The following is a 15,388-nucleotide window of genomic DNA, read 5'->3' on the forward strand; positions in this document are numbered from 1 at the left end:
TACCTACATATGCTGCAGCGCAGTACAGAGAGGGGATCACACAGTAATTACTGTCACATAATATAAAATAAATATCTGTGTATGAGAGTCTGGTCTCCTTATATTATATATATAGCTGTATATATGGTACCTACATATGCTGCAGCACAGTACAGAGAGGGGATCACACAGTAATTACTGTCACATAATATAAAATAAATATCTGTGTATGAGAGTCTGGTCTCCTTATATTATATATATAGCTGTATATATGGTACCTACATATGCTGCAGCGCAGTACAGAGAGGGGATCACACAGTAATTACTGTCACATAATATAAAATAAATATCTGTGTATGAGAGTCTGGTCTCCTTATATTATATATATAGCTGTATATATGGTACCTACATATGCTGCAGCACAGTACAGAGAGGGGATCACACAGTAATTACTGTCACATAATATAAAATAAATATCTGTGTATGAGAGTCTGGTCTCCTTATATTATATATATAGCTGTATATATGGTACCTACATATGCTGCAGCGCAGTACAGAGAGGGGATCACACAGTAATTACTGTCACATAATAGAAAATAAATATCTGTGTATGAGAGTCTGGTCTCCTTATATTATATATATAGCTGTATATATGGTACCTACATATGCTGCAGCACAGTACAGAGAGGGGATCACACAGTAATTACTGTCACATAATATAAAATAAATATCTGTGTATGAGAGTCTGGTCTCCTTATATTATATATATAGCTGTATATATGGTACCTACATATGCTGCAGCAGCAGTACAGAGAGGGGATCACACAGTAATTACTGTCACATAATATAAAATAAATATCTGTGTATGAGAGTCTGGTCTCCTTATATTATATATATATAGCTGTATATATGGTACCTACATATGCTGCAGCACAGTACAGAGAGGGGATCACACAGTAATTACTGTCACATAATATAAAATAAATATCTGTGTATGAGAGTCTGGTCTCCTTATATTATATATATAGCTGTATATATGGTACCTACATATGCTGCAGCACAGTACAGAGAGGGGATCACACAGTAATTACTGTCACATAATATAAAATAAATATCTGTGTATGAGAGTCTGGTCTCCTTATATTATATATATAGCTGTATATATGGTACCTACATATGCTGCAGCGCAGTACAGAGAGGGGATCACACAGTAATTACTGTCACATAATATAAAATAAATATCTGTGTATGAGAGTCTGGTCTCCTTATATTATATATATAGCTGTATATATGGTACCTACATATGCTGCAGCAGCAGTACAGAGAGGGGATCACACAGTAATTACTGTCACATAATATAAAATAAATATCTGTGTATGAGAGTCTGGTCTCCTTATATTATATATATAGCTGTATATATGGTACCTACATATGCTGCAGCACAGTACAGAGAGGGGATCACACAGTAATTACTGTCACATAATATAAAATAAATATCTGTGTATGAGAGTCTGGTCTCCTTATATTATATATATAGCTGTATATATGGTACCTACATATGCTGCAGCGCAGTACAGAGAGGGGATCACACAGTAATTACTGTCACATAATATAAAATAAATATCTGTGTATGAGAGTCTGGTCTCCTTATATTATATATATATAGCTGTATATATGGTACCTACATATGCTGCAGCGCAGTACAGAGAGGGGATCACACAGTAATTACTGTCACATAATATAAAATAAATATCTGTGTATGAGAGTCTGGTCTCCTTATATTATATATATATAGCTGTATATATGGTACCTACATATGCTGCAGCACAGTACAGAGAGGGGATCACACAGTAATTACTGTCACATAATATAAAATAAATATCTGTGTATGAGAGTCTGGTCTCCTTATATTATATATATAGCTGTATATATGGTACCTACATATGCTGCAGCACAGTACAGAGAGGGGATCACACAGTAATTACTGTCACATAATATAAAATAAATATCTGTGTATGAGAGTCTGGTCTCCTTATATTATATATATAGCTGTATATATGGTACCTACATATGCTGCAGCACAGTACAGAGAGGGGATCACACAGTAATTACTGTCACATAATATAAAATAAATATCTGTGTATGAGAGTCTGGTCTCCTTATATTATATATATAGCTGTATATATGGTACCTACATATGCTGCAGCTGCAGTACAGAGAGGGGATCACACAGTAATTACTGTCACATAATATAAAATAAATATCTGTGTATGAGAGTCTGGTCTCCTTATATTATATATATAGCTGTATATATGGTACCTACATATGCTGCAGCTCAGTACAGAGAGGGGATCACACAGTAATTACTGTCACATAATATAAAATAAATATCTGTGTATGAGAGTCTGGTCTCCTTATATTATATATATAGCTGTATATATGGTACCTACATATGCTGCAGTGCAGTACAGAGAGGGGATCACACAGTAATTACTGTCACATAATATAAAATAAATATCTGTGTATAAAAGTCTGGTCTCCTTATATTATATATATATATATATATATATAGCTGTATATATGGTACCTACATATGCTGCAGCGCAGTACAGAGAGGGGATCACACAGTAATTACTGTCACATAATATAAAATAAATATCTGTGTATGAGAGTCTGGTCTCCTTATATTATATATATATAGCTGTATATATGGTACCTACATATGCTGCAGTGCAGTACAGAGAGGGGATCACACAGTAATTACTGTCACATAATATAAAATAAATATCTGTGTATGAGAGTCTGGTCTCCTTATATTATATATATATAGCTGTATATATGGTACCTACATATGCTGCAGCACAGTACAGAGAGGGGATCACACAGTAATTACTGTCACATAATATAAAATAAATATCTGTGTATGAGAGTCTGGTCTCCTTATATTATATATATAGCTGTATATATGGTACCTACATATGCTGCAGCGCAGTACAGAGAGGGGATCACACAGTAATTACTGTCACATAATATAAAATAAATATCTGTGTATGAGAGTCTGGTCTCCTTATATTATATATATATATAGCTGTATATATGGTACCTACATATGCTGCAGTGCAGTACAGAGAGGGGATCACACAGTAATTACTGTCACATAATATAAAATAAATATCTGTGTATGAGAGTCTGGTCTCCTTATATTATATATATAGCTGTATATATGGTACCTACATATGCTGCAGCACAGTACAGAGAGGGGATCACACAGTAATTACTGTCACATAATATAAAATAAATATCTGTGTATGAGAGTCTGGTCTCCTTATATTATATATATAGCTGTATATATGGTACCTACATATGCTGCAGATCAGTACAGAGAGGGGATCACACAGTAATTACTGTCACATAATATAAAATAAATATCTGTGTATGAGAGTCTGGTCTCCTTATATTATATATATAGCTGTATATATGGTACCTACATATGCTGCAGTGCAGTACAGAGAGGGGATCACACAGTAATTACTGTCACATAATATAAAATAAATATCTGTGTATGAGTCTGGTCTCCTTGTAATATATATATATAGCTGTATATATGGTACCTACATATGCTGCAGTGCAGTACAGAGAGGGGATCACACAGTAATTACTGTCACATAATATAAAATAAATATCTGTGTATGAGAGTCTGGTCTCCTTATATTATATATATAGCTGTATATATGGTACCTACATATGCTGCAGTGCAGTACAGAGAGGGGATCACACAGTAATTACTGTCACATAATATAAAATAAATATCTGTGTATGAGAGTCTGGTCTCCTTATATTATATATATATAGCTGTATATATGGTACCTACATATGCTGCAGTGCAGTACAGAGAGGGGATCACACAGTAATTACTGTCACATAATATAAAATAAATATCTGTGTATGAGAGTCTGGTCTCCTTATATTATATATATATATATAGCTGTATATATGGTACCTACATATGCTGCAGCGCAGTACAGAGAGGGGATCACACAGTAATTACTGTCACATAATATAAAATAAATATCTGTGTATGAGAGTCTGGTCTCCTTATATTATATATATAGCTGTATATATGGTACCTACATATGCTGCAGTGCAGTACAGAGAGGGGATCACACAGTAATTACTGTCACATAATATAAAATAAATATCTGTGTATGAGAGTCTGGTCTCCTTATATTATATATATAGCTGTATATATGGTACCTACATATGCTGCAGCACAGAGAGGGGATCACACAGTAATTACTGTCACATAATATAAAATAAATATCTGTGTATGAGAGTCTGGTCTCCTTATATTATATATATAGCTGTATATATGGTACCTACATATGCTGCAGCGCAGTACAGAGAGGGGATCACACAGTAATTACTGTCACATAATATAAAATAAATATCTGTGTATGAGAGTCTGGTCTCCTTATATTATATATATATAGCTGTATATATGGTACCTACATATGCTGCAGTGCAGTACAGAGAGGGGATCACACAGTAATTACTGTCACATAATATAAAATAAATATCTGTGTATGAGAGTCTGGTCTCCTTATATTATATATATAGCTGTATATATGGTACCTACATATGCTACAGTACAGAGGGGGGAATCACACAGTAATTACTGTCACATAATATAAAATAAATATCTGTGTATGAGAGTCTGGTCTCCTTATATTATATATATAGCTGTATATATGGTACCTACATATGCTGCAGTGCAGTACAGAGAGGGGATCACACAGTAATTACTGTCACATAATATAAAATAAATATCTGTGTATGAGAGTCTGGTCTCCTTATATTATATATATAGCTGTATATATGGTACCTACATATGCTGCAGCACAGTACAGAGAGGGGATCACACAGTAATTACTGTCACATAATATAAAATAAATATCTGTGTATGAGAGTCTGGTCTCCTTATATTATATATATATAGCTGTATATATGGTACCTACATATGCTGCAGTGCAGTACAGAGAGGGGATCACACAGTAATTACTGTCACATAATATAAAATAAATATCTGTGTATGAGAGTCTGGTCTCCTTATATTATATATATAGCTGTATATATGGTACCTACATATGCTGCAGTGCAGTACAGAGAGGGGATCACACAGTAATTACTGTCACATAATATAAAATAAATATCTGTGTATGAGTCTGGTCTCCTTATATTATATATATAGCTGTATATATGGTACCTACATATGCTACAGCACAGTACAGAGAGGGGATCACACAGTAATTACTGTCACATAATATAAAATAAATATCTGTGTATGAGTCTGGTCTCCTTATATTATTATATATAGCTGTATATATGGTACCTACATATGCTGCAGTGCAGCACAGAGAGGGGATCACACAGTAATTACTGTCACATAATATAAAATAAATATCTGTGTATGAGTCTGGTCTCCTTATATTATTATATATAGCTGTATATATGGTACCTACATATGCTGCAGTGCAGTACAGAGAGGGGATCACACAGTAATTACTGTCACATAATATAAAATAAATATCTGTGTATGAGAGTCTGGTCTCCTTATATTATATATATAGCTGTATGTATGGTACCTACATATGCTGTAGTACAGAGAGGGGATCACACAGTAATTACTGTCACATAATATAAAATAAATATCTGTGTATGAGTCTGGTCTCCTTATATTATATATATAGCTGTATATATGGTACCTACATATGCTACAGCACAGTACAGAGAGGGGATCACACAGTAATTACTGTCACATAATATAAAATAAATATCTGTGTATGAGAGTCTGGTCTCCTTATATTATATATATAGCTGTATATATGGTACCTACATATGCTGCAGTGCAGTACAGAGAGGGGATCACACAGTAATTACTGTCACATAATATAAAATAAATATCTGTGTATGAGAGTCTGGTCTCCTTATATTATATATATAGCTGTATGTATGGTACCTACATATGCTGTAGTACAGAGAGGGGATCACACAGTAATTACTGTCACATAATATAAAATAAATATCTGTGTATGGATGTCTGGTCTCCTTATATTATATATATAGCTGTATATATGGTACCTACATATGCAACAATACAGAGAGGGGATCACATAGTAATTACTGTCACATAATATAAAATAAATATCTGTGTATGAGAGTCTGGTCTCCTTATATTATATATATATATAGCTGTATATATGGTACCTACATATGCTGCAGCGCAGTACAGAGAGGGAATCACACAGTAATTACTGTCACATAATATAAAATAAATATCTGTGTATGAGAGTCTGGTCTCCTTATATTATATATATAGCTGTATATATGGTACCTACATTTGCTGCAGCGCAGTACAGAGAGGGGATCACACAGTAATTACTGTCACATAATATAAAATAAATATCTGTGTATGAAAGTCTGGTCTCCTTATATTATTATATATAGCTGTATATATGGTACCTACATATGCTGCAGTGCAGTACAGAGAGGGAATCACACAGTAATTACTGTCACATAATATAAAATAAATATCTGTGTATGAGAGTCTGGTCTCCTTATATTATATATATAGCTGTATATATGATACCTACATATGCTGCAGTACAGTACAGAGAGGGGATCACACAGTAATTACTGTCACATAATATAAAATAAATATCTGTGTATGAGAGTCTGGTCTCCTTATATTATATATATAGCTGTATATATGGTACCTACATATGCTGCAGCACAGTACAGAGAGGGGATCACACAGTAATTACTGTCACATAATATAAAATAAATATCTGTGTATGAGAGTCTGGTCTCCTTATATTATATATATAGCTGTATATATGGTACCTACATATGCTGCAGTACAGAGAGGGGATCACACAGTAATTACTGTCACATAATATAAAATAAATATCTGTGTATGAGAGTCTGGTCTCCTTATATTATATTTATATATAGCTGTATATATGGTACCTACATATGCTGCAGCGCAGTATAGAGAGGGGATCACACAGTAATTACTGTCACATAATATAAAATAAATATCTGTGTATGAGAGTCTGGTCTCCTTATATTATATATATAGCTGTATATATGGTACCTACATATGCTGCAGCACAGTACAGAGAGGGGATCACACAGTACTTACTGTCACATAATATAAAATAAATATCTGTGTATGAGAGTCTGGTCTCCTTATATTATATTTATATATAGCTGTATATATGGTACCTACATATGCTGCAGCGCAGTATAGAGAGGGGATCACACAGTAATTACTGTCACATAATATAAAATAAATATCTGTGTATGAGAGTCTGGTCTCCTTATATTATATATATAGCTGTATATATGGTACCTACATATGCTGCAGTACAGAGAGGGGATCACACAGTAATTACTGTCACATAATATAAAATAAATATCTGTGTATGAGAGTCTGGTCTCCTTATATTATATATATAGCTGTATATATGGTACCTACATATGCTGCAGCACAGTACAGAGAGGGGATCACACAGTAATTACTGTCACATAATATAAAATAAATATCTGTGTATGAGTCTGGTCTCCTTATATTATATATATATAGCTGTATATATGGTACCTACATATGCTGCAGCGCAGTACAGAGAGGGGATCACACAGTAATTACTGTCACATAATATAAAATAAATATCTGCGTATGAGAGTCTGGTCTCCTTATATTATATATATAGCTGTATATATGGTACCTACATATGCTGCAGCGCAGTACAGAGAGGGGATCACACAGTAATTACTGTCACATAACATAAAATAAATATCTGTGTATGAGAGTCTGGTCTCCTTATATTATATATATAGCTGTATATATGGTACCTACATAGGCTGCAGCACAGTACAGAGAGGGGATCCCACAGTAATTACTGTCACATAATATAAAATAAATATCTGTGTATGAGAGTCTGGTCTCCTTATATTATATATATAGCTGTATATATGGTACCTACATATGCTGCAGCGCAGTACAGAGAGGGGATCACACAGTAATTACTGTCACATAATATAAAATAAATATCTATGTATGAGAGTCTGGTCTCCTTATATTATATATATATATATATAGCTGTATATATGGTACCTACATATGCTGCAGCACAGTACAGAGAGGGGATCACACAGTACTGTCACATAATATAAAATAAATATCTGTGTATGAGAGTCTGGTCTCCTTATATTATATATATAGCTGTATATATGGTACCTACATATGCTGCAGTACAGTACAGAGACGGGATCACACAGTAATTACTGTCACATAATATAAAATAAATATCTGTGTATGAGAGTCTGGTCTCCTTATATTTATATATAGCTGTATATATGGTACCTACATATGCTGCAGTGTAGTAAAGAGAGGGGATCACACAGTAATTACTGTCACATAATATAAAATAAATATCTGTGTATGAGAGTCTGGTCTCCTTATATTATATATATATATAGCTGTATATATGGTACCTACATATGCTGCAGTAAAGAGAGGGGATCACACAGTAATTACTGTCACATAATATAAAATAAATATCTGTGTATGAGAGTCTGGTCTCTTTATATTATATAAATAGCTGTATATATGGTACCTACATATGCTGCAGCACAGTACAGAGAGGCGATCACACAGTAATTACTGTCACATAATATAAAATAAATATCTGTGTATGAGAGTCTGGTCTCCTTATATTATATATATAGCTGTATATATGGTACCTACATATGCTGCAGTGTAGTAAAGAGAGGGGATCACACAGTAATTACTGTCACATAATATAAAATAAATATCTGTGTATGAGAGTCTGGTCTCCTTATATTATATATATATATAGCTGTATATATGGTACCTACATATGCTGCAGTAAAGAGAGGGGATCACACAGTAATTACTGTCACATAATATAAAATAAATATCTGTGTATGAGAGTCTGGTCTCTTTATATTATATATATAGCTGTATATATGGTACCTACATATGCTGCAGCACAGTACAGAGAGGGGATCACACAGTAATTACTGTCACATAATATAAAATAAATATCTGTGTATGAGAGTCTGGTCTCTTTATATTATATATATATAGCTGTATATATGGTACCTACATATGCGGCAGCACAGTACAGAGAGGGGATCACACAGTAATTACTGTCACATAATATAAAATAAATATCTGTATATAAGAGTCTGGTCTCCTTATGTTATCATATATATAGCTGTATATATGGTACCTACATATGCTGCAGCACAGTACAGAGAGGGGATCACACAGTAATTACTGTCACATAATATAAAATAAATATCTGTGTATGAGAGTCTGGTCCCCTTATATTATATATATAGCTGTATATATGGTACCTACATATGCTGCAATACAGAGAGGGGATCACACAGTAATTACTGTCACATAATATAAAATAAATATCTGTGTATGAGAGTCTGGTCTCCTTATATTATATATATAGCTGTATATATAGTACCTACATATGCTGCAGTACAGTACAGAGAGGGGATCACACAGTAATTACTGTCACATAATATAAAATAAATATCTGTGTATGAGAGTCTGGTCTCCTTATATTATATATATAGCTGTATATATGGTACCTACATATGCTGCAGCGCAGTACAGAGAGGGGATCACACAGTAATTACTGTCACATAATATAAAATAAATATCTGTGTATGAGAGTCTGGTCTCATTATATTATATATATAGCTGTGTATATGGTACCTACATATGTTGCAGCACAGAGAGGGGATCACACAGTAATTACTGTCACATAATATAAAATAAATATCTGTGTATGAGAGTCTGGTCTCCTTATATATATATAGCTGTATATATGGTACCTACATATGCTGCATTACAGCACAGAGAGGGGATCACACAGTAATTACTGTCACATAATATAAAATAAATATCTGTGTATGAGAGTCTGGTCCCCTTATATTATATATATAGCTGTATATATGGTACCTACATATGCTGCAGCACAATACATAGAGGGGATCACACAGTAATTACTGTCACATAATATAAAATAAATATCTGTGTATGAGAGTCTGGTCTCCTTATATTATATATATAGCTGTATATATGGTACCTACATATGCTGCAGCGCAGTACAGAGAGGGGATCACACAGTAATTACTGTCACATAATATAAAATAAATATATGTGTATGAGAGTCTGGTCTCCTTATATTTTATATATAGCTGTATATATGGTACCTACATATGCTGCAGCACAGTACAGAGAGGGGATCACACAGTAATTACTGTCACATAATATAAAATAAATATCTGTGTATGAGTCTGGTCTCCTTATATTATATATATAGCTGTATATATGATACCTACATATGCTGCAGCACAGTACAGAGAGGGGATCGCACAGTTATTACTGTAACATAATATAAAATAAATATCTGTGTATGAAAGTCTGGTCTCCTTATAGTATTATATATATAGCTGTATATATGGTACCTACATACGCTGCAGTGCAGTACAGAGAGGGGATCACACAGTAATTACTGTCACATAATATAAAATAAATATCTGTGTAGTATGAGAGTCTGGTCTCCTTATATTATATATATATATATATATATATATATATATATATATATATATATATATATATATATATATATATATATATATAGCTGTATATATGGTACCTACATATGCTGCAGTGCAGTACAGAGAGGGGATCACACAGTAATTACTGTCACATAATATAAAATAAATATCTGTATGAGAGTCTGGTCTCCTTATATTATTATATATAGCTGTATATATGGTACCTACATATGCTGCAGTGCAGTACAGAGAGGGGATCACACAATAATTACTGTCACATAATATAAAATAAATATCTATGTATGAGAGTCTGGTCTCCTTATATTATATATATAGCTGTATATATGGTACCTACATATGCTGCAGCACAGTACAGAGAGGGGATCACACAGTAATTACTGTCACATAATATAAAATAAATATCTGTGTATGAGAGTCTGGTCTCCTTATATTATATATATATAGCTGTATATATGGTACCTACATATGCTGCAGTACAGTAGAGAGAGGGGATCACACAGTAATTACTGTCACATAATATAAAATAAATATCTGTGTATGAGAGTCTGGTCTCCTTATATTATATATATAGCTGTATATATGGTACCTACATATGCTGCAGTACAGTACAGAGAGGGGATCACACAGTAATTACTGTCACATAATATAAAATAAATATCTGTGTATGAGAGTCTGGTCTCCTTATATTATATATATAGTTGTATATATGGTACCTACATATGCTGCAGTACAGAGAGGGGATCACACAGTAATTACTGTCACATAATATAAAATAAATATCTGTGTATGATAGTCTGGTCTCCTTATTATATATATAGCTGTATATATGGTACCTACATATGCTGCAGCGCAGTACAGAGAGGGAATCACACAGTAATTACTGTCACATAATATAAAATATATATCTGTGTATGAGAGTCAGGTCTCCTTATATTATATATATAGCTGTATATATGGTACCTACATATGCTGCAGCAAAGTACATAGAGGGGATCACACAGTAATTACTGTCACAAAATATAAAATAAACAATTTTATCATCAGGTGTTACATTGGATTAATCAGTGTTTGTCTACAATGCTAGTATTAAAACAATAGTTTAGACTTTGGCGGCTTTACATAAAAGAATAGTCCTGAGGTTATGTAATCTTTTAAAAAACAAAAGAATTATAGTGAATGGAATTCTGTCTTTTAACTTGTCATTTCATTAGCACATGAAGAAAGCACTCTTTCTGTAACAATTTATCCTAATAAGGAAATAAATTCAATTATGTATCAACAAGCTGGTATAAGTAGTCTTTGAACTTGTCATTTAATTAGCAAATGAGCAGACAACTCTTTCTTTTACAATTAATTCTTAATAAGGTAATAAATTCAATTATGTGTCAACAAGCTTTTACAAATCTTTTCAATACAAACAACCTTGAGTGTCTTTAAAATGTTTTAATGCCTTTAAATAAAATTAGGATTAACCTTTGTTTACTATTATACATTTGTTAATATAAAGATATTAACCTTTGTTTACTATTAAATTAAATTTATTCAACCTGGATAATTTTGTGTGTGCTACACTGTCCCTTTCAATAACCACTATAAATATTTAAAATTTTAATTGTGTATTATTCTTGGAGTTATATAAACATGAATTACTTATAATTTTATTTATCATTTATCTTTTAACAGCTCAACCGCAATCGGTCACATTTAGGGGTGGTGATGATCATGAGATGTAACAAACACAAAAGCGGCGTTCCAAGCAACTACCAGGGGCCCGGCAAAGGAACCGGAAGTGACGCCGGTCTGTAAAAAATCTTCCCATAGAGATCCAACGGAGTGCCGTAGCAGTGGCGAAACCCAGCCACTATGTACAAACAGGAACAGAGAGAAGCAGGCACTACATCCAGGTATCCATAAAACTGAAATCCGTTATTAGATCAAGGTTAAAAAAGTTAACAGCTACATCCGCTGTATATCACGCATTAAGGTACAAGGTATAAGGCAGGAGTATGTGAGACACATAGGCTGTCTGACTAGTTTCTAGTCCCTACAGGACTCTTATTCATAGATAGACATGTAGAGGAAATGGAGTGGCCAGTACTTAAAGGGGAGACTTGAATTTGATAGGCTGCTGTCTCTTGTTCAAATAATTGATTTAGCAAACTGAGATTTGGCTGCTAAATCAATTATTTGAACAAGAGACAGAAGCCTATCAAATTCAAGTCTCCCCTTTAAGTACTGGCCACTCCATTTCCTCTACATGTCTATGAATAAGAGTCCCGTAGGGACTCGAAACTAGTCAGACAGCCTATATGTCTCACATACTCCTGCCTTGTACCTTGTACCTTAATGCGTGATATACAGCAGATGTAGCTGTTAACTTTTTTAACCTTGCTCTAATAAAGGATTTCAGTTTTATGGATACCTGGATGTAGTGCCTGCTTCTCTCTGTTCCTGTGGTGATGATCATGCTTCAGCCATTCCGTCAACCTCCTCTGGAACGTCGATGACAAGTGGTGGTGTCCTTACTGGACAATTGATTCGCAGCACTTCAACATCTAGCCATACCTTGTTATGAGCTGATACACTTCCAGATATCAGGACCAGCACCCCTGAAACAAGTGTTGGTAGAGGTACAGGTAAAAAAAAAAAGATTATAATATTTCTTAATTTTTTAAATTGTCATATTTTTCATTTGATAACTATAGACACATTCATTATTTTTATATATGTTTAAAACACCGCCATGTAAATTTTTGGTGCGTAAAACATTAATTATCAATTGTGCATAATTTTTTTAATTCAAAATATTGCACAATTTTTTTAATTCTCCACTGGTCATACTTTATTTTTTTAGAAGTAGTCTAAACATTAATGTCTGAAATTTTTATTATTTTGAGATTACATTAAATTGACTCTATTATAAAGGCTGTATAGACATATTTTAGGTTTGAACTCTATTTTTCTAGACACTTGAATACCTTTGTTTTTTTTTTCTGTTATTGGTATTCTATTGGAAAGCAAACCTAATAAGGTTTATATGAAAATTTCTAATCCCTTGAAGGCCTCATTTTTTTTAGTTTTTTCAAAGCGGGGGAGAGCTAGCTCATGTAGGCCATATAGATAACATTGATATAACTGCCGTCTTATTTTTTGTATTAAAAAAAAAAAAAATTAAATGTTAATATATTTTTATTTTATTTTTAATCACAGCTGACCTTGGACATCTTTTTAGGACCATGACGGGAAGTTCTCCACGGTTGTTTGATGGTGAGTATCTGTACTTTTAATAGATAAGAATAATATGTTTTTCAAATTTTGTATTTTTTTTTATAGGCATCTATATCGACAATGAAACATATTAAAAGATATTTCAATGTTTTTTTTTTATATATATATATATATATATTTATATATATAAAAAATATATATATATCTATATATATATATATATATTTATATATATATATCGATATATAATAAAATATATATATATATATATATATATATATATATATTAATATAGACAATGTGCACTCTGGATAATATGTAACAAAATGCCTTGGGTGCTGATCAAGTATAAGTATAAACAGCAAACTGAGTAGCAGTACAAAGGTTTTATATCAAGTGTTAACTTTATTATTCAACATTTGCGTGCCACAAACTACCCATCCACAGACTTACAAAGACGCATGTGTAAGCCTGAGGACGGGTTGTTTGTGACCCAAAAACGTTAATTAATAAACTTAAAAAATTTATATAACACCTTTGGAGTGCTATTCTGTTTGATGTGTATATATATATATATATATATATATATATATATATATATATATATATATGTATTATAAATATATATATATATATATATACAGTATATATATATATATATATATATATATACATTTTTAAATATATTAATATATATTTATTTCTTCATTTGTATGTAGTTAAATATATATCTCTACATTTGATTTTTTTTTTTTAAATAATTCTAAATTTACAATAACTTAAATTTTCACAGATACAGAAGAATCATTAAGGAAGGTAATTTTAAATATGGCTGCTGTAGAACCTGAAATACCAGAAGTGGAGGAACAGCAATCCAGGAATTGTGGAAGTGAGACCCCGGAATATTTGGATGAGATGTTGGATGCACAAACGATGGAAATACATCAACTTGTTCCTGATGAATCAGAAGTTCAGGAACCTACACTTCAAGAAAATGTACAGTCAGCACCACCACAAGCTCAGGAAAGACCAGTGGTACCTGGCAACTCTGAAATCGATGGACAGCTTGAGGATGTATGTCTCAATGAAATGATCTCTCTTGCTAGACAATATAGGGTGGATCATAGAGAGTTACAAAATGTAATAATCACACACCTGGACCGAAGTTCATCATTAGCAGAAAGTCAATTGCAATTAGACAGAGAGAGGTTTGATTGGCAGAGGCGAATGGATGAGGAACACAATGAACAGATAAATCGTTCTTTACACCTCGCAGAACACACACTCAATGCTCTTCTGTCCATTATTAGGGAAAGAGAGGGTCCTTCAGACCCCAATAGGCCAGTACATGATTGCTAGCCTTTAATTTTTTATATATTTATACATTTAATTCACACTGTTTGTGATTTTGCACTTTTTTTTATAAATTTTTTATTTTTGTTACATATAAATCTTTATTTTTGAGTTCCATTAATATATATTAAAAAAA

General features: G+C 32.7%; 1 protein-coding gene across 2 annotated transcripts in view; it reads left to right on the forward strand.

Annotated features, from left to right (window-relative positions):
• LOC128636166 (E3 ubiquitin/ISG15 ligase TRIM25-like) overlaps positions 1–12,556 on the forward strand; it is a 28,266-nt gene extending 15,710 nt beyond the window's left edge. The window contains exon 2 of one of the 2 annotated variants that reach the window (XM_053689215.1): positions 12,355–12,556. In XM_053689215.1, the coding sequence (XP_053545190.1) occupies positions 12,355–12,477 (123 nt within the window). In that variant the 3' untranslated portion in view covers positions 12,478–12,556. The remainder of the gene's footprint in view (positions 1–12,354) is intronic. The other variant, XM_053689216.1, reaches the window with a different exon arrangement.
• The last annotated feature ends 2,832 nt before the right edge of the window (positions 12,557–15,388 follow it).

The sequence above is a fragment of the Bombina bombina genome, chromosome 7 (assembly GCF_027579735.1).
Source record: "Bombina bombina isolate aBomBom1 chromosome 7, aBomBom1.pri, whole genome shotgun sequence".
NCBI lineage: Eukaryota > Metazoa > Chordata > Amphibia > Anura > Bombinatoridae > Bombina > Bombina bombina.